General features: G+C 39.1%; 2 protein-coding genes and 1 non-coding gene across 4 annotated transcripts; 2 read left to right on the top strand and 1 right to left on the bottom strand.

The window, feature by feature from the left end:
- The first annotated feature begins 654 nt into the window (after nt 1-654).
- On the top strand, nt 655-5,266 carry LOC103705339. Its single transcript, XM_026803919.2, has 4 exons — nt 655-1,482; nt 1,918-2,184; nt 2,267-2,358; nt 4,322-5,266. The coding sequence occupies exons 1-4, from the start codon at nt 655-657 to the stop codon at nt 5,037-5,039; spliced, it is 1,905 nt and encodes a 634-aa protein (XP_026659720.2). The 3' UTR covers nt 5,040-5,266.
- Nucleotides 5,267-7,198: 1,932 nt separating this feature from the next.
- On the top strand, nt 7,199-14,448 carry LOC103705338 (pentatricopeptide repeat-containing protein At1g25360-like). Of its 2 annotated transcripts, XM_026803959.2 has the most exons (3): nt 7,199-9,971; nt 10,078-10,176; nt 11,977-14,448. In XM_026803959.2, exon 1 carries the CDS (start codon nt 7,316-7,318, stop codon nt 9,764-9,766), a length of 2,451 nt encoding a protein of 816 aa, XP_026659760.2. In that variant the 5' UTR covers nt 7,199-7,315; the 3' UTR covers nt 9,767-9,971; nt 10,078-10,176; nt 11,977-14,448. The 2 variants fall into 2 exon arrangements, with proteins under 2 accessions (XP_026659760.2, XP_008787226.2); XM_008789004.3 differs by having other exon boundaries at nt 10,078-14,448.
- A 2,087-nt stretch (nt 14,449-16,535) lies between these two features.
- Nucleotides 16,536-20,880, bottom strand: LOC103705295. Its single transcript, XR_005509795.1, has 3 exons — nt 20,385-20,880; nt 16,702-16,905; nt 16,536-16,586 (listed from the first exon to the last, which is right to left on the bottom strand). It is a non-coding gene; the product is annotated as an uncharacterized LOC103705295 (transcript).
- Nucleotides 20,881-25,064: the final 4,184 nt, after the last annotated feature.

The following is a 25,064-nucleotide window of genomic DNA, read 5'->3' as shown; positions in this document are numbered from 1 at the left end:
GCAAGTACTAACCAATTCATATATGCATTGTCTAGAGCAAATTATGCACTTCCATCTACTTATTTATAAATAACTCAAACTTTGTTCACATATATATTCATATATATATTAATATTACATAAACTTATCTAAGATTAGAAGTAATTGCAAAAACCGTCCTTTTTTTTTAGTAAAAGATGATTAAATATATTAATTGAAACTTAATTTTCAAGGAGTTAAGAGACTTAATTTTCAAGGCAAAATATATGAAACTTTAGCACCTTAGTAATTGAGGGTGAACCATTTGAATCCATTAAACCTCCATCCAACCCACTTTGTCGTATCCAACAAACAAGAGGATAAGATGGTCGTCGGTTCGGTTGAACCAACTTGCGTTTCCCGAACTCGAACCTCGTTTTGTCAACCGTTTCTGACCGTTAAATTTCCTCCTCCAACTTCCTTTTGAATCCACGCGCTTCCCGCCACCAAAACCGGACGCTTCTTCCCCTCCAGGTTCTGGTTTTCCTAACGCCATCCTCTCCAACCCTTTCAAGAAAAGGTCAATCCCCTCCTCCTCCTCCTCCTCCTCCTCCTCCTCCTCCTCCTCTCCTCTCTCTCTCTCTCTCTCTCTCTCTCTCTCTCTCTCTCTCAATTCCTCCATCCCATTGATCCTTCATGGCGTCCCTAAGCTCAGGAGTCCTTGAGAAGCTCCTCCAAGACATGGAATCGTCCATGGTTTCCAATGACAAGGCCTCCCCTGATAAGCCCTCCGCCTCGGCCCTCCTCCAAGTCACAGCCATTGTCCCTGCCCTCGCTGGTCTCGACCTCTCGCCCGACCATGGCTTCTACCTCAGAGTCTCTGATTCCTCCCACTCCGCCTACGTCTCCCTTCCGGCAGAGCACATCGATCTCATCCTCTCTGACAGACTCCAGCTTGGTCAGTTCATCCAAGTCCGCCGCCTCAAGCCTGCCTCCCCCGTCCCCGTCCTCTGTGGCCTCCAGATCCTCCCTGGTCGCCACCCTTTCCAGCAAGGCACCGCCGACCTCCTCACCACCGACCCGGCTACCAGTTCAAGCTTGGATCCTGGTGACCTTTTCACTCCAAGTTCCACCCCTCCTCTTCCACCGCATCCTCTGCCGGATAGGAAGAAGCAGCAGCGCTCGGTGAGTGCTTCGAGAATGGGGGAGAGGAAGAGTGGTGAAATTGGCCCGCGGTCCAGGTCCATTCCCACTTCACCGGAGAATGGAAGGGTGAAGAGGAGGGAGCTGGAGAGGAAGAGCTCCGATGTTTTGAGCGAGCTGAAGAAGATCAGTGTAATTTGTGTGGACGAGGATAGCTCCGATTCTGATGAATCGACGCTCTCTTGCACATCCTCATCTTCGTATTCTTCTTCATCTTGCGTTTTGAGGCCAAAAATGATGAGAAAAGGCTGGGAGGCCCCAAGAAAGATCAAAGAGAGGAGGCCTGACACAAGGCCTCTATCCCGGAGTCGAAGTGCTAATGTGAGTTTGCCCTAGCTTTCTCCTTTGAAAGAAGTTAGATGCCCTTCAATTATGGCTTTAAAGAATTCTTAGGATTTAATCTTTGTTTTTCTGGGCCCTTTATTAGTGTTCAAGTCCCCTCTTTTTCATCTCAGAATACTTACAAGTTTTCATATTCCATTCCGATTATCGTTATGAGTTTGGTCACCAATCAATCATATGAAATATTTTGACTTTAGCTGCTCGCAAGATTGGTGCAATGGGATACGTGTTGATTTCCAATTTGCACAAAAGCTGTTAGATATTCTTGGGATCATGGTTTCGACTAATTGATGCAATTTAGAGTAGTAATTCCATCTTTCTTTTTGAATGCTCTGTCTAAATTCGTTTTGCCTTAGGATTAGGGAAATCCATGCTGATTTGATTGTTTTGTTTTCTATACTCTTGCTCTAATAGGTTTCTCCTGATAGACCAACTCCATCTCATTCAAAGATATTCAGAGATGACACTTCAGATAACCTACTGACAAGCAAAAGAGATACTGAAAGAGCTTTTAAAGTGCTATGTGGTACTGCAAAGAAGAAGCCGACTGGTGTCTCGAGCAAATCTTGCATGGAAAGCTCATACACCACAATTTCTTCCAGTCGATTCAATGATATAAGGTGGCCGGAGAGCACCGTGGTATGGGCATCACTTCCATCAACCTTAGTGAAGCATGGAAAGGTATTAGGACTGCTGTATAATTTGTGATAGGAAGAGCTCACTGTCTTGGTAGAAATGATTGTTCCAACAATTAGCTTTGCAGGACATCTTGAGGCAAAGAGATTTGGCACTGCATGCTGCTGTGGATGCATTGCAAGAGGCATGTGCTTCAGAACGACTGATTCAATGCTTGAGGTAAGTTAATATTAACCAATCCATTTTTTGAGGGAAGAAAGAAGGGTTGGACAGGTACCAATCTGGTTTTATTAATGCAAGAGATAGTAGCACAAAGAAGTGCTCATTTTCTTGAGCTCAGCTCAACTGACAGAGAATTACAACACTTAGTAATACTAGGATTAATTTCTCTGAATTTCTTTTCACCCGTCGCACTTGTCTGACTCATCGCTAAAAACTTGGTTAATGATTCAGTATGCAGAAGTTCTCATGAAATAATCTTTTGTTTCTCTCCAACCATACAACCAAACAAATCACCACAACCAGCACATCCCAACCCTTTCGCCACTCAGAATTGACGAAAGCTTCCCTCCATGAAGTCTGTAGAGCCAGCAAACTCTCAGGAAGGAATGTACCCCCAATGCAGCCCCCAAAGAACTCAATATTGCACCAGAAAATTCCCATTTAACTAGAAGATAGTTGGTGGTCTTCCCTGTTGCATTGCAATGACAGCATCAAAATGGGCCATAGAAACTTCTTTTCATCAAATTTTCATCAGAAATAGTTTGGTTCTGAATTGACAGCCATGAAAATACAATAGCCTTTGAAGGTAAAGAAACCCAAGTTAATCAGAAAACTGCTCCCCTTGCTCCCTCTTCTGTAAAAGTGTTTTCTGGTTCCTCAAATAGCTCTGGCTGAGAAGCATACAGAGTGTTCCAGTTAGCCCTCACTGATATAAAAATGGCATGAGCTCTTGATCTAGGATGAATCTAACCAGTATAGATGATTGTAAGCTGAGATCCACGCTTGGATTTTACGTGACTCGTATTCCTTCATATGGAATCAGGCTGTGGTAAGCTTTTGTTAATTCATATATTCTACTGCAATTCCTGCTCCAAAATACCTCTCTTGCCATATATGTTGAGCCTGATCCTTCTCTTGGACCACCAAGAACCAACTATGCTATAAATATGCCCACACTAACTTCACCTATGTTAATCATCTATACATTTTGTTAATTTTGTATCCTATCATATTCAGCAATAACAAGAAAACATTTTTGAAGCAAAACTGTGGGAGACCCACCTCTTCAATAAAAAAGACAGCATGGATCCATCACCATTCATGAAATAAAAGGGGAAAAACTGAGTATTGGAGAACATTTTTTTTTTTGGTTCTAAGAAATATGACCCCTTCAGAGACAAGGGCAGCCAAGCCTTGCTCAACAGACTAGTGTTCTTTCTGCTTGTTAGACAGCCATGGCTCACCTTGTTTCAATTCATGGAAGTTCAAGGAACAAACCAGGGCTCAGCCAAGTTCCGGGAGAGCACAACCAATTTACATCAAAAAAAGTTAGAGCTTCCAATTACACTCCCACAAGGATTATCCATGTTTCTGATCAAAAGAGTGGTGAAATGCCTTCAATTAATCTTACTTTGTATTATCAAAGCAATTCCTTTAGCTTTTCATTTTAAAAAAAAAAAAAAACCTTAAAAGTAACATTATGTATTATTTTCAGTTCAAACTTTGAAATTCCTTGACAGTTCTCATCCAGGAATTGGTATTGGGGTGATTTGCCCTCTGATTACCCTGCTTTATCTTGTATCTGGTCTCATGCTTTTCTAACCATCAAATGCTGCAATGAAGACAGCAGTCATTAATTGAGCATGGACTACCATGGCAACCTCAAAATGTTTATAGTCTCTCTACCCAAAAAAAGGAAGAAATAAAAGAAAAAGAAAATGTTTATAGTTTAAAATATAGTTCATTCTCAACCTTCTGACTGCGTTTCATATCAACCAATTAGACGGTGAGGTACATAATAAATATGTGACGCATGTAATATACTAAGAAGTCCACCCCATGCCTACCTTCAGTTGAACCAAATAGATAGACAGGTGCATATTTTGTCTGTGAAGCATGTAATATAGTTTGAACTTCCCTTTAACATTTTTTTGATATTCTATATTTTTGCTATTTTCAGCATGTATTCAGAATTACAGTCTGACAAGGAGGGTGATCCGCAGTACGTAGTTGATAAGTTCTTGAATTTTCATCAAGACCTTACCCAGGCTAGATTGATCATTCAATCATTAACCAGACTGACCTCATCAAGAACATGTGGTCATAACTCAGCCAGTTCAGCTTCTATCAAAGCAGCAGCTAAAGTGGTGTCGGAGAGAAGAAGATACGCAGTTTCATGGGTCAAGGCAGCTTTGGAGTCAGATCTTTCACAATTTCCAACTGAAATGAGGGAATCATCTGAGCTAGTAGAGGATTCCATGACACATGGAAGGCTTCTAAGTATCAAGAAGAGAAACAATACTTTGCACAAGTGGAGCAATCTGTTGATGGCTGCTGACTCGGCAAATATATTGCAGTCTGAAAGCAATAGATGGTTCTTAAAATATATTGACAAGTTTCTAGATGTTGTTGAGAGTGAAAGTGGTTATACTGCATGCGAGTCTCAGGTTGCCAGCTTACTTTGCCAGTTGAAAAGAGTTGATGACTGGTTAAACACAATTACAAACAAAGAGAGGGCCTGGCCAAGTGATCGAAACAAAGATGGCATGCTATCAGAGGAAGAAGATGCTGAAGCATGTGAAAGAGTGAGGAAGAAGATATACAGCATCCTTCTAAGCCATGTATCAAGTGTAGCCTTTGCTCTGGAGAGCATGAGTGCAACTGATGAGGACAAATAGCAAGGGTAAACTAATTGAGGGTAAGGTATCATGGTCCAAGTAACAAATAAGTTTGGTGTAACTCGGCTATCTAGGTGTTTGCTAGTATCTTTTGTATACTTCACAAGCATTAAAGTTAACAATGTTCACCTCTGGCTAAAAAATTCCTGCCTCCTAAACTAAATTGTATATTTTTGTTGGGAAGCCTTGAGTTCCAATAACATCAAGAATGAAAGGTATCAATTTGCCATCCTAGGCTTATACTATTTGAAGTTATTTCTGGTAGAATTTGAATTCTCTCATGGAATTTTTTGCAAGTGGGTACATGTAAAATATACACTCTCAACCTACCTGACTTCTAAAGGCAAAGCCAGCTATAAAATTCTGATCAGGAGCAACTCAGGTCCCTTTACGTACTCCATTGAAGATGAAATAGCTTTTTCCTAAAGCCAAGGTAACACTAGGAAATTGTTTGAAGGATCTATGGACAAGGCTTGATAATACTCAAAAAGATTTGCATTCGCATGTTGACATGCAAGCAGGTTCCACTGATTTTTGGACCACTGGATGCCTTTTAACAGGGAGATGAATTTTAATTTAATAACTTTCGCAACCCCCTACCTTTCCATCACACACACATACACACACACACAGAGAGAGAAGAATTTTAACAAACAGATCTGTAATCTCTCCAGCTCTTCTTCTCTCTCTACTTCCTTTGATTGATTTCTTGTTCTTTTTTCTTGGGAAGCACTATTTTTCTGAGACCAATTTAGATTAATGATTGGAAAGCCACCATTCAGAGCTGAAGTCGAGCCTCTGCTCATTGCAAATGATGAGGAGAGTGGCGCAAATCCATATGTCTTCGATTCATTCAGAATTTTCTGATCTTTTCATCATTCTTCTAATAAGCAATAAAGATATTCCAAAATATTAACTCTGAGATGAGCATCATAGTGATCAGAATGGATCACCAAATTTCGAGCATTGAGGTGTCTTGAGCTATACAGAAAGAACAGATAAAAGAAATCCATATGTCTTCAATCTCCCTGAACAAAAAAGATAAGATCACATGAATGATGATCTAACCAAGTTTTATTTTTCTTCATTTTTTTCAATAGGAAGATGTAAACATTGATGTAGTTGAGTTAGAATTTATGCATGAATTGAATTCAAAAAAACTCTGGAGTATCTGCCATCCACATCTTCTCAGCATGAAAGTCCAGGTTGTCATATAAGAGTGAACCAAAGAATTCTTAGATATTTTGAATGTCTCCAATTATAATGCCCATGCAGGAGAAGCTTGGTCTTTTAAATAGCAATCCTTAAATAATTGCCAACTAATCTCCTCCTAAGCCCTTTGTTTCAAAGACGAATATCAGTGCTGAAGCTATAATTTTCCTGCAGTGCATGAGCTCCAAATTAGAACAATGTAAACAATATTTTCCGCAAAAGATTTTCTCACAATGTTTAAATCATCGAATATTTAATGCGTTTGATATGAATATCAAGTGATAAGGAAAGCCAACGCAACAGGAAAGATTAAAAAAAAAAAAAACACCAAAAGTTCATGTAGAACTCTGAATCACCTGTATTTTTAATCAGAATATACCCATGCACATGCTACTCGTGCGAAGAAGGAAACTTAACAGATGATTTCAGGCCAAGAAAAGGTTATGGGGCATACTGAGGTTGGGGTCCTCGAGTCCTCGCTCGATATATATAATATATATACATTAGAAAAGAAGAGTTTACAAAACTTTTTATAAAGAATGCTAGAGCTATATCAATCACGCTCGAGTGCAAAGAGCAAAACCAAGTCTCTTAAAACCTCTTGATAAAAGAATTATTACTAATAAAATTTGAAAAAATTGAGATGACGAAAACACAGCGACGCCAGGGTGAAAGAGACAAATTATTGCTTCTTAACACACACAAGTTTGTAAGTATAATGGAAGTTGCTTCTAAACAAAGTTGCACTAATATACTACACTATACTAGATATTATACTATATAGTACCATACTATGTTACATTATATTATATTAGATATATACTGTATTGTTTCTCTCTCCAAGCCTATGTCTACTAGCTTTTCTTCTCCTCCTCCTCTCTCCACTTGCACTTAATCCTTTTTATCATTATCACAGTCACACACTCACACCTTCAAACTCCGCCATCTTAAACCAAGTTTTAAGTTCCGACGCCGGCAGCTATCAACCATACTTGCCCTGGAAGACAAGTTTTTGGCCCGGGACTGGATGAGCCCATTCGCGCGCGCGCGAAAGAGGAGAGGGAATGCCCCCTTCGCCTCCCTCCACTCCCCTCCTTCCCCTCCAATCTTTCGACATCGCCAAATTCGCCAACCGCTTCGCCGCCCACCTCCAACTCCTCGCCGCCGCCCTCCACAAAGCCTCCGCCTCCGCCGCCACCGGCCCCACCCCCCTCCTCTGCCGCCTCCGCGCCCTCCACGCCCACATACTTGCGTCCGGCTTCAAGCCCCGTGCTCACATCCTCAACCGCCTCATCGACCTCTACGCCAAGGCCGGCGACCTCCCGTCTGCCCGCCGCCTCTTCGACGCCGCCTCCCCTGCCCCCACCGACGCCGTCGCCGCTACCTCCCTCGTCAACGCCTACGCCGCTTCCGGCCACCTCCCCCTCGCCCGCTGCCTCTTCGACCGCACTCCTCTCCCCGCCCGCGACACTGTCTTCTACAACGCCATGATCTCCGGATACGCCCGCGCCGGCAACGGCCTGCCGGCTCTCCTCGTCTTCTGTGAGATGCTCCAGGATGGCTTCCGGCCGGACGACTACACCTTCACCGGAGTTCTCAGCGCCGCCGCCGCCATCATTGGTCTGGAACCCACCCACTGCGGGCAGCTCCATTGCTCCGTGGTGAAGTCCGGCACGGAGCACGCCATCTCTGTTTCGAATGCCCTCATTGCCCTGTACTTCAAGTGTGATTCCCCTGATACAGCGGTAATTGCTCGGGAGGTGTTTGATAGAATGGTCGAGAGAGATGAGCTCACTTGGACCACAATGGTTGTCGGGTATGTCAGGAGAGGTGATATAACTGAAGCTCGTCAAGTCTTTGATGACATGGAAGGAAGGTTTAATGTCGTTTGGAATGCGATGATTTCGGGGTATGTGCATTGTGGGCTTTTCTTGGAAGCATTGGAGATGTTTAGAAAGATGAAGTCAATTGGCATCCCGCTTGATGAATTCACCTACACGAGTGTGCTCAGTGCTTGTGAGAGCGCCGGGCTTTTCAATCACGGAAAAGCTGTTCATGCTCACATCATTCGTTCAGGGTCTGATCTCAATCCTGTATCAGCATTACCTGTTGAGAATGTATTGGTCACCCTGTACTCGAAGTGTGGAAAGATCGATGTTGCAAAAAGAATTTTTGATGATATTGAAAGAAAAGATCCTGTTTCATGGAACTCCATCTTGACAGGGTATGTAAATTGTGGTCACATTGATGATGCGCTTGCAATATTTAACGTTATGCCTCATAAGCATGAGTTGGCATGGCTGGTGATGATATCAGGTTTTGTACACAATGGGCTTGCCGAGGAAGGGCTGAAGCTATTCAGTCGAATGAGGGCTGAGGGTGCCAAGCCTTGCGACTATACATATGCAAGCACAATTGCTGCATGTGGTGAGCTCGGAGCGTTGAAGCATGGACAGCAACTCCATGCACAGCTCATCCAGTTTGGCTATGAATCAAGCAACTCAGCTGGAAATGCTCTTTTGACAATGTATGCAAAATGTGGGGCTGTGGAGGAAGCACACATCGTGTTCCTTGTGATGCCCAATCTGGACTCTATATCTTGGAATGCAATGATTGCCGCCCTTGGGCATCACGGACATGGGAGAGAGGCAATTGAGCTCTTCGACCAGATGATTGGGGGCGGTATATTTCCAGATCACATCACTTTCCTCACGATCCTATCCGCCTGCAACCATGCAGGCTTGGTAGATGAAGGCTTTCGGTACTTTGAATCCATGAAAAATGATTATGGTATTAGCCCAGGGGAAGATCATTATGCTCAGTTGATTGATTTACTAGGTCGGGCTGGACGTATTCGAGAAGCTTGGGATATGATTAAATCAATGCCCTTTGAGCCAGGTCCATCCATTTGGGAGGCTGTTCTATCAGGCTGTAGAATTCATGGGGACATGGATCTTGGAATCCATGCAGCAGAGCAGCTCTTTAAGATGATACCTCGACATGATGGAACATATGTCCTTTTATCCAACATCTATGCTGCCATCGGGCGATGGGAAAATGTTGCAAGGGTTAGGAAATTGATGAAAGATCGTGGGGTTAAGAAGGAACCCGGATGCAGCTGGATTGAAGTTGCAAATAAGGTTCATGTGTTCCTTGTCAATGATGCAAGACACCCTGAGGTGCAGGAAGTATACAAATTCCTTGAGATACTTGGAGTCAAGATGAGGAAGCTGGGATATGTCCCTGATACCAAGTTTGTTCTGCATGATGTTGAGTCTGAGAAAAAGGAATATGCATTATCTACTCACAGCGAGAAGTTGGCTGTCGGATATGGGCTTCTAAAATTGCCTGCTGGGGCTACAGTTATTGTTCTTAAGAACTTGAGAATTTGTGGGGATTGCCACACTGCAATCATGTTCATGTCAAAGGCAGTTGGTCGAGAGATCGTTGTCAGAGATGTTAAGCGGTTTCACCATTTTAAGAATGGAGAGTGTTCATGCGGGAATTATTGGTAAAAAACAGTTTAATTTATACAAGTGGCATGTGCTTGAGATGGCGAGCTTCATATATAACACTCATATTCATGCCATCTCTCAAACTGTTGGAATAATTTTTGAATGCATTCCAACTGTGAAGAAGCTCCCAACTAAGGATCAGCTTAGATTTTAAACTTCCAGTTTGGCCGTCTACAGATCTGACAATCCCTCTGTTGCTGCATCAGTAAGTAGGACTTTAGGATATGACAGTTGATTAAATAATAATTTATCAGACACCTGAACCTTTCAGACTTGCCTATTGTTATGCTGACACTGGAAGTTTAATGCAGGTTCATCAATTGCTGAGACCTAGATTAGGACAGAAGAGATTAGTCTTACCAAATGTTTGGAGGCTGTTTGGAGATAGTTCAATGACAGTGATATCTCCTGTGAGTCATAGTAACTTATTTACATTCAGTGTTCACATTATCATTATTGATTCATATGTTTGTCATTCTTTATTCATAAACTTGATATTGCCATGGACCACTGGTTCCATGGGAGTTGCCTTAATACAGTCTATTGCCTTAATTTTTGAAAAGACTTACAATATTAAATATAGGTCGCCATGCTTTCAAGTATCTTTGTGTATTTTATCCTACTAGTGTGTCAAGAAATATGCTAAGAACATAGAGTAATTAATTGTGATGTTGATAGCTGAATGCATATTGGACCCAAAACTTATGAAAATACCTTTATATTTTGCCTTCCCATGCTCTTTTGTTGTTTAAAATAATAAACATGTTGTAATATTTGTTTTGGCAATTTGGGCTAGATACATAATGCATATCCAAGATTATCTGGTGGACATGACTTGCCAAAACATGTACGTTAGAGATTCAAAACAAGCTAGATCATCGTCATAAAACAACTCAAAATACTTTAATTCAGAGTAAAAGGTTCATACGTTAGTGAGCACTCATGGTACTCTTTTATGTGCATAATCTTATGTGCTAATCGATATGTACAGATAATTGGTATGGTACATAATATCATAGTAGGTATTAATTCATAGGATGATATATGCAACTAAGAAAAATATTGATAGTCTTACTCGTTTGTGGAGCAATTGTTTGTCTATGAGGACACTAAAAAAAAAGAAGTGTTTGTTTCTTTGATGATCATCATCCCAAGGTGTTCTAAAAGTAACAAATTACTACTTGTGAGGACCAAGGGAATCCATGTAGGATGGAATTAGATCAGGCGAACAAGATTGCAAGGAGAAGAAATTGGTCATGTCATGAAATGCAGAAATCTTGCTATAATGCTAGTTTAATGAATATAATGATATGATGATAAGAAGAGAAGAGGTGAAAACATTGGTTCAAATTTGTGGACCCATGGCCAGCTTTAAACAAGTAGTGCTTCCATATTAACTCCTCGAGACCACTCTGCTTTATTGTAAATAAAAGAGGTCAGTTGGCTGGGTTGGCTAGGTAGCCTCAATCTGATTTTATGGATCCACTTAAAGTTGGGCCAGGTTCACAGTTTCAAGGTTTAGGTCTGCAATAGATCCAACTTGGGCCATGTAGAACTTTAGTTCAAGATTAGGCTGAACTGAGTGCCAGCCACCCCCGCTTGCCCATGTCCCATTTAAGCATTGATAAGAAACTATAAAACTATATTATTGGTTCATGATTTAATTTTAAACATATGACCTCCTACATGCAGACAATGTAAAAAGTAAGATTTGTGCTGGTCGAGGAATCTATCCCATAGATGTTGTTCTTTAAAAACATTTGATGCTGCAGTTAGGAGCTTCACACGAAGAAGCCCTCCTATAAAGATAGAATATGGCCTTCAATAACTCTTAAGAAGGCATAGAAGGTGTATCTTCTTCTCTGTATTTGATTTCATCTTTCCTTTGATGCTTGCTAATGGGCCAGTTTTCCAAATAAAGGATGCTATGTAATGAGTTATAATCTCAGATACCCATCTGACACACGTCATCTGGATGATTTCAGACATGATATTTCTAAATGTGAATCTATAAAATTTCTCATTGTTATGCTCTCATAGATACAGTTCTGTTTTTTTCTGGAGAAAATGTTTAGGTGACTGATGAATATATATGCAACAAAGTTAAAGTAGGCTGACTTGATTGACATGTGATGTTCCTCTTTTTAAAAATAAAAATTAAAAAAAAAAGTGAGAAATGATTCTTTCTCAAAGGCTATGGCTCTTCCGAGGGAAACTGAATTGCGAACGATCAAGATTTTAAATATCGGTAGGATGGGGGTACATCGCACAGTCCCGAGTGTTAGGGGCACCATTCTATGTGTCAGGGCGGGATGAGTTTGGAAACAGGCCGGGACGGAACTGGATTTCCACCGTCCTAAGTGTTAGGATGCGGGGCCTCCCATTCCGGATGGCCCTGTCCCATGGTATTTAAAACATTGCAGAAGATAAATGGCTGTTCTTTACAGACTTGGCTGGAAGCCTTGGAGCAGATACACATGAAAGCTGTAACACTGTGACAGTGAGAGTGGTGATGTGCTGCTTCTGAATGGTATGCACTCAGATTTCTCATATGCAATCGCTCATAGGAGAATTCCTGAACAGCCAGAAAGTTGATAACTGCCTTCTTTTCTATATAATCCACCTTGATTTGTATTCAGATGGTTCTGCCTATTTATGTGATAGGGCTGGTTAATTATTAGCATGCAGTCAATGTGAACAGACCAACTTGCTAGTGCTAAGTTTTATTCTTTGCTTCATTGGGTTCAGAAATAGTTCCAAAGGGTTTAAAACTGCTGTCCTATGTTCTTGCTTGTGAGAGTGGCAGTTCCAGTGGGTATGACCAAAAGTGCTAAATGGAGACTGAAAATATTAGAAGATGGCTGCTGACTTGGCCTTCAAATGAAGCATTCAACTTGATGCTTGGATTTTATGAAGTCTGAAGCACTAGTAGCACTATAATTGTACAGATCTGTGTTTTTGAACTCAAATTTCTCAGATTTTGATGGTCAACCATGCTGCCTATCTTAATTGTATGGTACGTATTTGGAGCTGGTAAATTTCAATGTGTTCAATTTAGTATGTCTAATGCTAAGCACCATTGGAAGAGTAAGGCTGAAGGGTGTGAAATGGATAATGAAGTGTATGTGCCCTCATAAAAGATAAGAAAGCATGTGAGCTAAACCACTAGGGGGTTTACAGAGATGAGGACTGGAAATTTTACAAATTGAATTTGCATCAAGTGGACTTGATTTGTAGTTTCCTGGTTAATTTAGAGATGCAAGCGTTCTTCAGGGAGATTTCAAATTTCTACCTATAGAGCCTGGAATTGTGGGAAGCTGCAATGTTACTGGTTTTTCTTGCTGCTGCTGATGCTGCTACCTCCTGTCTCTCTTAAGCTAAGGGGTGTTGCCAGGGAGGTGTTCTAGCTGTTAAGTGCATGAATTGATGCATTTGGCTGATGAAACCCAAAGTTCAGAGTGGAAAGGCTGCAAGAATGACCAAATGCTTGGGAAAGGATTGTGTATCCATTAACATAGATAATGCAGCCAGGGAAGGTAAATTTTGGCTGGTCTGGAGCAGAAATTGCTATAAAATGAACAAGATACGGAGATTTGCTCAGGCTTTATCTTCTACCTGTGCCGTGAAGGCAAAGGCAAAAGTAATTGGGGAAGCTAATATGAAGGCATCCAGAAATCACAACTGGTAACCAGGGCCTTCAAGACTGACATTCTCGAGTAAAAAAATTGTGGAAAACAGTTATCCGGGAGGTTTCTGCTAGACTTTTGTAAAGAAATTATCATTTTTGCTTTGGAGGTCTCTAAAGCCACATGCCACCCGTGATCATGGAGCAACCAGTCTCAAGGTTGACTGTAGGAATTTTAATTTCATCTGATAGTTACTCATGACATCTATAACATTTACAAATGGATGATGTTTTGCTGGTGATGATGGTTTGTCTTTCTCATCTAATTTACATATAATTTTACATATATAAAAATTATAATCATCAATTGAATTATCTTATTTGCCTGGTTTCTTTTTTCCTAAGCTGAGCTCTCTGATTTTACTTTTCCGAACTTCTGTGAGTTCTTTCAATTCTTCTGAATTTTGGATCTTTTCACCACGCTTAATGGCTCCCAAACACTAAGCATGCATGTACATGCACCATTAAAGCTTTGGATGATGTACAGGATCTTTTGCATTGATGTGCAGCAATACTCCTGACACATCTCTTGAAATCCTGTAAGTACATGATGGGTTTTATGTGAAGGAGAGTAACCTTTTCATTGGCAGTGCTGCCAACAATACATTGTCTTGCCAGCAGAGTACAACATCTCTAAATGTCAGGGTCCTGAGGCATCTCAACAAGATAGAAAGCAAAGACCCCCAAACGGAGGGAGACAAGCGACCTGATAAATCCCTCGGTAGTACATAACCAACTATATTACTCTTAAATGCCAAGAATTCCATGACTAGCTGTCTTATGAGTGCAACAGGTTATTTTACATGCACATCTGGTGAGAAATATGAAAGAAAAGTTCATAGTAGTCATGCGCCCTGCAAGTATAGAAGCACAGAAATCCAAAATTACAAACTGATTATGTTTTTGTTTTTCCTATTATATGAGTGGTAAATGCCCACAAACTTTTGGCAGATCCACTGCATTCCTTCACCTGGAAAGCACAATCTCATACAGAGGATGGTTGTAAAGTTGTAATCATTGGATTAAAGAATTTTATCATTCATATCAATTGATAAAGTTTTCCTCCTTTTCTTGCACTCCCTTTGTTCCTCAGAGAAAATAAGAAATATATAAGAAATGACTTTTGGGGGGACACAGGTTAGGCAACTTGATGATCATGACAACTGATTCCTCAAGAGTGCAAAAGCTAAGCAATGGGGAGCGACAGCAGCTTAATTTCAACGGTTGCACCTTATGAAAGGCAAGCCTGAGGAATGAGACAGCACCAGTGTGATTTTCCGGTTTATCAAGGTGCCTGTGGGTGATATACTCTCACCCTTTTTTTGTATTATTTTCTCCTTTATTCCCCTGCAAAAGAGAATGGGGGCAACTGAACTAATTGATGAAAAAACGAACAACTAGACAAAAATAACAAACAAGATGCTTATATCAAAATTATTATAGAATGCTTTCTACCTTCCAATTCCATCTAAGATACCAAAACTGTTTTGTGGAAGCAATCAGAGTGGCATGCAAATAATTGTTTAGACATATAACCCTATCTTCAAAGACATCCAGATCGTTCCAGACAATGGTGATCCTATATCCACGTATGCATGCTCATCAGTAGGCTATATCATCTGAAGAGGTGATCGCAACTGATTTGTCCAACCAATTGGTGATATATGGTGGTTTGAAGAGGCTAGTCCAGAGGATCTAATGGAACGAAAAGGTGCTTTTCATGATAGGATGATCGTGTTGGGCTACAACAATATGACATTTTTACCAGATTATTACTTGAATTGATCATATATTGTTTTTCTTTTAAAGTCCCCACTAATTCTATGCAATGTTTATTTGTTTCAAAGAAAAATGCATGGAAAACTGACCCTCATGGTCTTAGCCACATGAAACTATGTATCACAAAGCCGGTTTCTGGATATATCTCTACTGGAAAAAATAGAAATTCAAAAAGGACACAAAAATGTAACATGGTTGAGAGAACTACAGACATCTGCAAAATCTTCTTGAAAGAAAAATGATATAACCGTGCATGTGAATAGATAGTCAGAAAGATATTAAATATGCAGAACACCAGCCGCATGCATAACCCCTAAATGTAAAAATGGGCATATTTTAGAGGCATAGTAACAACCAAGCAAAGCAGCCCAGTCCAAGCCTGAGACCACTCTGGTCTAGGCCAAGCTGTTGATGAGCATCCTATATGAACATTCTTTGCTTCAATGGCGACTACAACAATACCACAATAATAATGAAGTCAATGGCGACTACAACAATACCACAATAATAATGAAGAGGCACCCACTAAGGAGAGGTGCTTAAAATATAAGTTAAGAAACTAGAAAACTGATTTCCAACCATCATGACATATTTAAGTTAAAAGCTATGAAAAGTTACATCAGCAGTGCTGTACATCTGCAAAAAGGATTTAGTATGCTTAAGATAGCAGAGTTATATGAATAGAACTTAGAACTGACTAAAGCAAATTACAAGCACATATAGCCAGCCTCAGCAAGCCCCTCCAGACTTATAAATGCATCGTTTACCAATAGTACAATACAAACTACTAAATGTTTAAAGCACCAAAGGTATCTATTGATCCTTGTATTGTTTCTCATATATTTAGAAAAGCACTTGGTCCTGTTCTGATATTATAAGAGTTTATTCATCCATCTGAACAATCTAATTTGATATTCATATTTTTCTCAAAAATTAAATTGCGACCTCACACTAGGTCTAATGTTTTAGATGACTTGAACTTTGTCCGAAAAGAGTTAATATTTTGATGGGTCAACAGGAGTTTCAGCTGTCATTAAGTCAGCTAAGTGCTAAAATTTGAGAGTGTCCCCCACTTCATGTCAGTAAGCTTTGATTGCTGACATGATTTTAGAGATAACAATAATAAAAATTTTATTACTATAAGAAACAAAACAAAAATGTTCAGCCATGTTTATAGCACATAGATTCCACTCAAGTGTATAACTGCCAACAGCAAAATAGAATGGCAAATATACTACAACAGCAATCATCCTAGTCCAGATTTCTCAACAAAATGGTAACAGAATGTACCTTTTTAATTAAGCCTTCAGCAGACATGACTTCGTACAGTTTGTGCATAAGCATTTCTTCTTCAACCTTCACATCGATAGGCATAAAATCAGCAAGATAATGAAAAAGTAACCATCAAATAACTCATATATAGCTAGTATATAGAACCTAACAGAAGAACTTCTAGAACAGATAAATCAACCTGAAGTCTATGTAGCTCATGGGACATTGCACGATAAGCTTCCATAAGGACTTCACTTTGCTTCTCCAGATGTCTGCATATCAAAGGATGACATAAACATATATAATGGTACTACAAATGTTCAAAGAAGAGTTGCATGCGAAAAATTTACTTGAACATTTCGGTTGAGTGTCTTGCATCCATTTTTCAGACAGAAAAATGATCCTGTAATATAAGGTTTCAGAGGTATGAGTAACAGTTAGTCAGAAAATTCATGGCAGAGATCGCATATTCGAGGCAAGAACAATGAAATTTCAATAGCCATAGCCAAACATCTGGTTACCATTTTTAACTGTGATAATGTCAAATATGACTAGCAAAAAGGAAGAAAAAGAAAAGGGAAGAATAAGGAATAACTAACGATTCCACCCTTAGTAGTAGAAAGCTTCACTCAAAGATCTCTTCAAAAACTCGTTCCTACACAACTTCCTTAGTTATTTGAAATTCTTTTAAGAGATCTGCATACTCACATCTGCTCCTCTACTTCAGGTAACTAAGATTCCACCAAAACCAAAACTCAGCCTTATCCTTATTTAACTTCCTGATCCTTGTTTTGATCAGAGAAAAAGATTAGTTGTCTGAATAAAGTTTTACATGATAACCAAAATAAACTAATTCTAACCATCAAGCTAGAGCTCAAAGTTCTAATCTTGTTGAATACTTTCTAGCCCACTAAAATGAATGAAACTAAAAATTTTAAGTGTTAGATGAATCGAAAGTAATGATTTCAGACCACCACAGCAGAGCCGGCAGCACCCTCATCATTGCAAAGGAGGCACCACCACTATCACAGCAGCAGCACCACCACCAGCAGCAACAACTTCTGCTGGTGACACTACCACAGCAGCAACCGGCAACAGCCCTAGTTCCTCCAATACCATCTTAAAAACCCCCAAAAAAGGAAAAGAGAGCTAGAGAAGAAGAAAATATTTTTTTTAAAAAAAAAACATAAACAACTTAGCTCTAAGTGTCAACACCCATTGCCATTCACTGACTGCTGCTCACCATTTGTCAATCTTCGACCAACAACCGCAACCATCGCTAGAGCATGCTTGTTTAGGGTTAGAGAGAAAGGTGGATTTGGAGGAATGGAAGAAAGAAAAAAGTGAAAGAAGTTAAAGTAATTTGGATCAGGTACCAGATTGACTCGTACCAGCTGAACTAGTACCCGATCCATTTACTTGACTCCAATTTAGTGCCCAAGTAACTGTTCAAGTCTTGAAACTTAGGTTCATGAAAAATGTGTACTGGTCTGCTCAGTAAGTTTCATAATTTTTTTCTCAACTTCTGGGGCTTATGCCTTTAATAGCTGCTTCTGTTGTGAATAACTTGCTTTTGAGTATAAATGCACAATGGCATATTTTTATTCTTATAATGATCCTTTATATGGTCCAAGAATCCCTTCAGATATGGACATAACTTATCATCTTCATTTTAAAGTCATGTCAACCTTAAGTTTTAGTGATATTAATTTTATCATGGTAGTTGAAGGAACAGCACTAGCACCATGGGTCATATATTCATCATAATCGATGGTCCTATAGACAAATGCCCTCAACTGTAGCTGGTAACTAGTTGAACATTAATTAGAAATACTAAGAACATCAACATTGAACTATAATGAGCAAGGCATGCATGCATGGAAAGAGTGAGGGATTGCAAATGTTAGTTAGGCTATCGTGCCCAAGAACTTGTAGCTAAACACGCTATATCTACCAAGGAACCATGGCCAAAGAACACGTAAATCAATTGAGAGCACAGAATCAGAGGTGCCAATCCATTATGACCCTTGACTTTTGCAAGTTACTGAAGCTAGATATGTCTCAAATGTTATCCTTGGAGGGACTCCTTGAAGATTATAGTTGGTGATTGCTTAGAGAGGTAAAGACTGGGAAGTGAAACTACACCCTCTTTTCCAAGAAGCTAGCACTCATCATCACCAAGGTTTCCATTTTGTCCACTACAGACATGGACATTATAACCTAGGCTCTAGGAAGATTGAGAGGTTTCAAGGAAAAAATATGTATTTGTTCCTCATTGGGTATGATAGCCTAAAGCACAATTGCGGTTACACATGAATATGGAAGTTGAATGTCATATTCCAAGTATGATCCTTCATCATTAGACTTCTAATATTTCCATGACCACGTCCAAAATTAATAGATAAAGAAATAAGAACGAAGACCGACTACCCTACTCCAAAAGCCTTCACTAAATCTCTTTCTTCTTCAGTCTTCAAAACCTCCACCAACCCTTGTCCAAACAAGAAAAAGAACATAGAGTGGGAGGGAGGCTAGGGAATTTGCTCGGTAATGCATCTTAGAAAAGAGTGGTACCTGAAATGTGTTTGCCAATGGCATGGGGTCATAAGCAAAAGCCAAAGGGGCCAAGGGAAAAGACGGAGGCCCTATCACTCAAACTGAGCACGAGGCTCACGCAACCTCCCTAGTATAACGGAGTCGATCACTACTCTTTCTAGAGATCAACCCGCTTCTTCCTCCAATGGTGGATGGGAACTGCCTCTCCTTCATTAGCAAATAAGAGTGCCTCTCCTCTCCTCCACAGCCAAGAAATACATATCTATAGGCGTGGAAGTTCCATTCTCACAAAGTTTTGAGTTTCTCGGCTTTTGTACAAACTCCTCGGTGCCCATCAAAGAGAATATTTAGCCGAGATTTCAAGGTTGTCCTCTTGTTTTTGCTCTCTAATATGAAGCTTTAATTATGCATACTAGTTTTTATAGGATGATTGGTCATAGATTGCCTGCAAGTAGATATAGTTCAATCATGCATTTAGGATGTTCATAAGTATTTTCTAAAATTCTTCCATATCAGAATGAATTATCTTGTGCTCCAACAACTTGTCATTGGATCCTATGACAAAATCTTGCACCAGGTATACTTACATCTTTGACAAATTTACATAATCTAATAAGTTAATACCTATTTTTTGGACTTTGATTTAGTTTCGCGTATTAGGAAGCCATATGCCAAATGTTGCGGCAATGTGGTTTGTCAATGAATGAATATAGTTAATCAATGGACGATTTTGGGTTCTTGGGATCTGTATTTATTTGTTGAACTAAATGGAGGCTTCTTTAGTAGCTGAATGTATAGATAGATGGCTTGCTTAGCATGATTCATGAACATGGTATCTCTCTTCATTCCTTGTTCTAGATTGAGACAACATGCAAAATTCTACGTTGATGCCTGTTTTCCATGTGGGTTGTAAGTGGCTTCTAACATAGGATGGCTGCAGACCTCCCTCTCCAGTCCTAGTTTTCGATTTTGTATATTTCATGTGAATGGTGGCAGCCATGTCAAGTTCACAACCAACTCATTGAACTAGAGATTGGACTTATATTTTCTGGACCGATTGGGTCAGGTTATCATTGCTCTGATGCAAACCACTAGCATTGGAATTAATTAGAGCATGTCCTAAAACATTGCCTGATCTTTAACATGCAAGACCTCCAATTTTAGAAACCAAAATGTGACAAGAATACAAAAGACATGAAATCATTCTCCAACAGAGAAAAAGGAACATTTTTTTCTTCCTAATATTCTATTCAGGTGTTCATCAAACATACAGATGCATAACAGTTCTACGCTAGGCCACATAAAGACAAGCAATTGAGCTATTACCTACTGTAACCTCTGGAATAACAGCAAATAATGCAAAAGCTCCTGATTCCTCGGATAGCAAGTCCAATCCAAGGAAGCAACCCAGCGTTCCCGAGGAGAGCACTCAAATGAAGATGCAACCAAGAAAAAGGCAAACTACCGCCAAACCCAGAAACAGAGAAGAAGAAGAAGAAGACGACGAAGAAAACGAGGAGAAATCCCAAAGAATGAGGATAAGATCTACCGTGGGGACCTAATCTTAGAGATTACCACGATGATTCCACTTCGCCATCGATGGGAACAACTACAGGAACCGCCATGGAACAAGGTCTTGAAGGAGATCGTCGCCCCCTAGAAGAGTGGCGATGATGCGGTTGACGGCATCACGGCGGCAACAGATCCGTTGGAGTTAGGGTTGGATAAGGGAGAGGATCCGAACGGGAGAAGAAGAAGAGGAGGAGAGGGGTGGCTGCCACGGCTGTGATGGAAGAAAAAAAGAAGAGGAGGAGGAGGAAAGGGGCGGCTACCGGCTACGATCGGAGAAGAAGAGGAGGACGGGTTCTTCTCGAAGAGGAGGAAGTGAAGACGAGAGCCGGCGTTCTTCCTTCCCAATCTCTAATAAGCGGTGGCAGGTGAACCGGCCGTGTGTCAGCCGCGGGACAATCTCTAATAAGCGGTGGCAGGTGAACCGGCCAGCAAGTCTCACCTGACGGTTTGGCAAGTCAACCGGGAGGTCCGGGATAGAGAGAGGATAAACCCCTTTATCCCATTCCCAAATGTATCCAAATCAATTAAATATAAATAAAATTTTGAGCAACGGACTAATACCTTTATCTATATTTATATTTATTTTTATTAAAAAAATAATATAAATATAGATAGACAACTATATCTAATTTTATTTATAATCCTATTTAATTTTATAGCACCCATAATCTTTAAGATAAATAAATGATCACATTAATATGATATTAATTTGGTTTATCATCTATTTTAGTAATACCTTTGATTATATAATTATAAAATTTAATTATTCAATTTATATTCGTATTTATATCTATACTTTTGATATCTAACATATATTCGTTCAAAATAAATGTGGAAATAGATTTTTTACATCCGACTAACATTCATATCCGTTATTCGTCAAATAAAATAAATATAGATATATATTGCTAGTATCCGATTTGTACCCAACCTGAGTTCGGCTCTAAAAAAAAAAAAAGCTTCTTCATAATGCAATTTGGTAGAGCAAATAATTTTTCTTTCTCAAATTCAACTCCTCATCAACAGACTCCTCAAACGCTTTCCCTCAAGCACCCACAACAATTCCATCAAACTTTTGACTATTAAATTTCAAGTTAACTTTTGCCAGACCTGATGGGTAGCAATTCAATTTGGCATGATAGCTTTGAACTTCGAACATTGGGTTGCGACCATCAGACTTGCTTTCACTTTAAGTCAGTCAACCAAACTTGTTTCCATTTGGGACTTCGGACTAGGCAAACAATTCATTTTCCAGTTCTAGGGTCAAAATTATATTTTAAAAAAAAATTTCTAAAACACTGTATGGTCCCATAAGAACTTCCGTCTCTCACCGACATTTGCTAAGTTAATCAAGCCTCGCAAACTCCTCTCCTCTCTCCACCTCCTCCCATCTCCCCAACTTTTTCTCTTTTCATTCCCTCCATTATTGAGGGGACCGAGAAGAGCTTCCAAGTTCTGATAGGTCCAGTTCCTTTGCTTCTTCATAATTGAATAAGATTCATAAGGTTCTTATGCTTAGTTTCTGCTTCTAATCATAAAAATTTGATCTTAATTTCAAGCTTTTTAATGTGTTGTGGGGTGCATAGAATTAAGAGGTTGATTCAAGAAACTGCACTCATTCTCTATGCTAATAGGATCGAAAGACTACTCTTTGTAATCATGTATGTTAATCATCATCGTAAAAATTATAAGTGTAGGAATAACAATGCGAAAACTTTCATTGCTCTCAAAATGGCCCTATCTCATATTAGGCTTATAATGTTTGAAACTCTTTACTGTTCCTAGAATGCCCCTACCAAGCTTTATTATCTAGAATACCAATATCCTCTTGGTTAAAACAGCCACAATCTCTCTATTCAAACATCATTCTTCTAATCTCTTGAAGACTCAAACTCCTCTCATTTCGTATAGTTTTTCGACACTCAAACTTCCCCCATCTCACATACTCTTGCTAATCTAATAAATCAAGCCTCATAAACTCCTCTCCTCTCTCCAACTCCTATTGTCTCCTGATCGTTTCCTCTTTTCATTTCATTCATGATTATGAGAATTGTAAGGAGCTTCCAAGTTCCAACTAGTCCAGTTCCCTTGTTTCTCTATAATTGAATAAGATTTATAAAGCTCCTATGCTGGCTCTCCATTTTTGATTAATTTTAAAAGTTTGATCTTTGGACTTTTTAACGTGTTGTGGAGTGTACAGTATCAAGAGGATAATTCAAGACACTCCGCTATTTCTTTTCTGCTTCCAGGATCAAAATATTACTCTCTATAATAAGGCATATTAATTATTACTAATATTATTAGAAGATTTAATCATCTATTTGTAGTATCTTTTGAGATGCCTCCAATCTATTTGTTGCATTTCATGGGACAACATAATGTGAAAATTGATGGTTAACTATACCACAAACTTAATGGCATCAATATCTTATTTAATTTTGTTGAAATGATATCGAGATATATGATTACTGGAGCTATTTATTTAACAAAAAATAGACACAATGTTGTCTCAATGGATATTGAGAAGAATGTCGATGTAATACTAATAATGCTTGAATCTTGTAAGTTTGGTCAAAGATTATTATTCAAAAGAATTTAGGTTCACTTTTGAGCCTTGTTAATGATAAACGTCCTTCATCACCTAATCTATGGCGGATAATTTTTTTAATTTATTTGAAGTTTCTACTTTTATTCTTCTATTTTGTTACTTTTTCTGTGTTCAAAGTCTTATTATGCATTCATCGAATTGTATAAGATTGATTGGGAAATATATCCAAAAGACCAAAATTTTTACTGTAATCGAGTATTAGATACTTCCTTTAAATTTTTAGTACAATATTCCTATGATTCTAGCAATTTCCATCTAAAAAATTTTAAAATTTTTATTCCATTGCTTCTGAAAGATACAAGTTTTACTTTTTTTGAGGTACAAAACAAAAATGCATTCCATTGAGCTAACATGGATGCAATTGTATTTCGAATAGCGATTTCTCTGACAAATCACGCCTGTTTTTGAGTTTTTTAGTTCTTTTTGACATCAAATTTTTGAGTTCTTGTTCAGGTATTTGTCCCTTAAATGGTTGGATTTTGTATGCTATTTCTGATTGATGTTTTCTAATGTATATTATTTCATTCTATAGTTTTATTTGAAAAGCACTTCATCCATATATATGCATTATTTACTCATCATTGTATTATGTAAATACGTATTGATTCACGAGGTTTGTATAACAGGTTTTTGTTTTTGTCTCTCTATACTACAAAATCAGCATGATGTTAAAAATGCTTGAGTATTACATTTGCTTTGGCTATTGATGGATCTTCAATGCTTATTAGTCTTGTCAGCTTTTCACTATTCATGTCTGATTAGAATGAAGTGCAGCAAGTTACAAATGACTATTATGAACAAGGAAAACAGAATATTGATAATAAAAAAAAATTAGTAAGAAAATATTGAGAAAATACTAAAGTTTGTAGTTTTTTCCTTCTTTTTTTTTTTTTGCTGCTGCTAAGATATGTAATTCATATCACACGTGTACGAATACACCCAATAAAGTTGAAAAACAGAGTATCACGGAGCTCCCGAGGCAGCTTCCCATCCTCTGCCCACACGATGCTATCGGCGTGGTTGACTACGTAGGTAATCACCCAGTCCGCAGCTCCATTGGCTTCTCTAAACACGTGCTTAGTCAGGGCAACCCCTCCATCCCTCATCATCAACTAGATGTTTGGAAGCAATGGATGGTCGTCGGCAGCAACCCTCGGTCCCCTTGAGATCCAACTAATGACCATAGCTGAGTCACTCTTTTAGAATTTTTTGAAGTATTATATAGTTTTGGAGTATTAACAAAATATTAAAATTTTGTGGTCCTTCCCTTTTTAAGACCTTTTTGGATTGTTCCATAGTTTTGAGAGTTGCAAGCCAAAGTGGTTGAGGGCAGCAGTAACAATCATGTGGAATATCATAGAAGGGTGACTCTAGAGGAATTTGCATGGTTCTGATATGTAGGTATGGTAATAAGATCTTTGAAGTATCGAACTACACTTTATTTTCTCAAAGGTTGTTGAGATTTCTTCATATATATGGAGGCTCACTTTGATCAACATTATAGTATAACAAGACCTTATTCATTCGAGTCATAGTGCACAAGCATGGGCATTCTAGATACCGGCAATAAATGAACAAAATATTCAAAAGCAATTAAAAACTAGATATCTAGAGGGGCTTTGTTAAATTACCCACCTACTTGGAAAACTGCACTACCAAATTTATTTTTGAAACTAAAATCATGAATTTGATGGAGATGGACACACTATGTTATGCGAGATTAAGCATATGTATTGTAACTAGTTGTGATGAATGTTCCAAATATTCAAGAGCAAGTGGAAACTAGATATCTAAAATAGAGGGGCTCTCTTAAATCACCCATTTAC

Source organism: Phoenix dactylifera, unplaced genomic scaffold (genome assembly GCF_009389715.1).
Source record: "Phoenix dactylifera cultivar Barhee BC4 unplaced genomic scaffold, palm_55x_up_171113_PBpolish2nd_filt_p 001336F, whole genome shotgun sequence".
NCBI classification, from domain to species: domain Eukaryota; kingdom Viridiplantae; phylum Streptophyta; class Magnoliopsida; order Arecales; family Arecaceae; genus Phoenix; species Phoenix dactylifera.
This window is presented reverse-complemented; position numbering and strand designations above follow the sequence as displayed.

Excerpts from the sequence above, each read along its gene's own strand:
- LOC103705339 (XM_026803919.2), top strand. The coding sequence starts at position 655 with ATGGCGTCCCTAAGCTCAGGAGTCCTTGAGAAGCTCCTCCAAGACATG. Across the intron at positions 2,185-2,266 it reads CCTTAGTGAAGCATGGAAAG|GACATCTTGAGGCAAAGAGA; the intron begins GTATTAGGACTG and ends TTAGCTTTGCAG. Across the intron at positions 2,359-4,321 it reads CGACTGATTCAATGCTTGAG|CATGTATTCAGAATTACAGT; the intron begins GTAAGTTAATAT and ends TGCTATTTTCAG.
- LOC103705338 (XM_026803959.2), top strand. The coding sequence starts at position 7,316 with ATGCCCCCTTCGCCTCCCTCCACTCCCCTCCTTCCCCTCCAATCTTTC.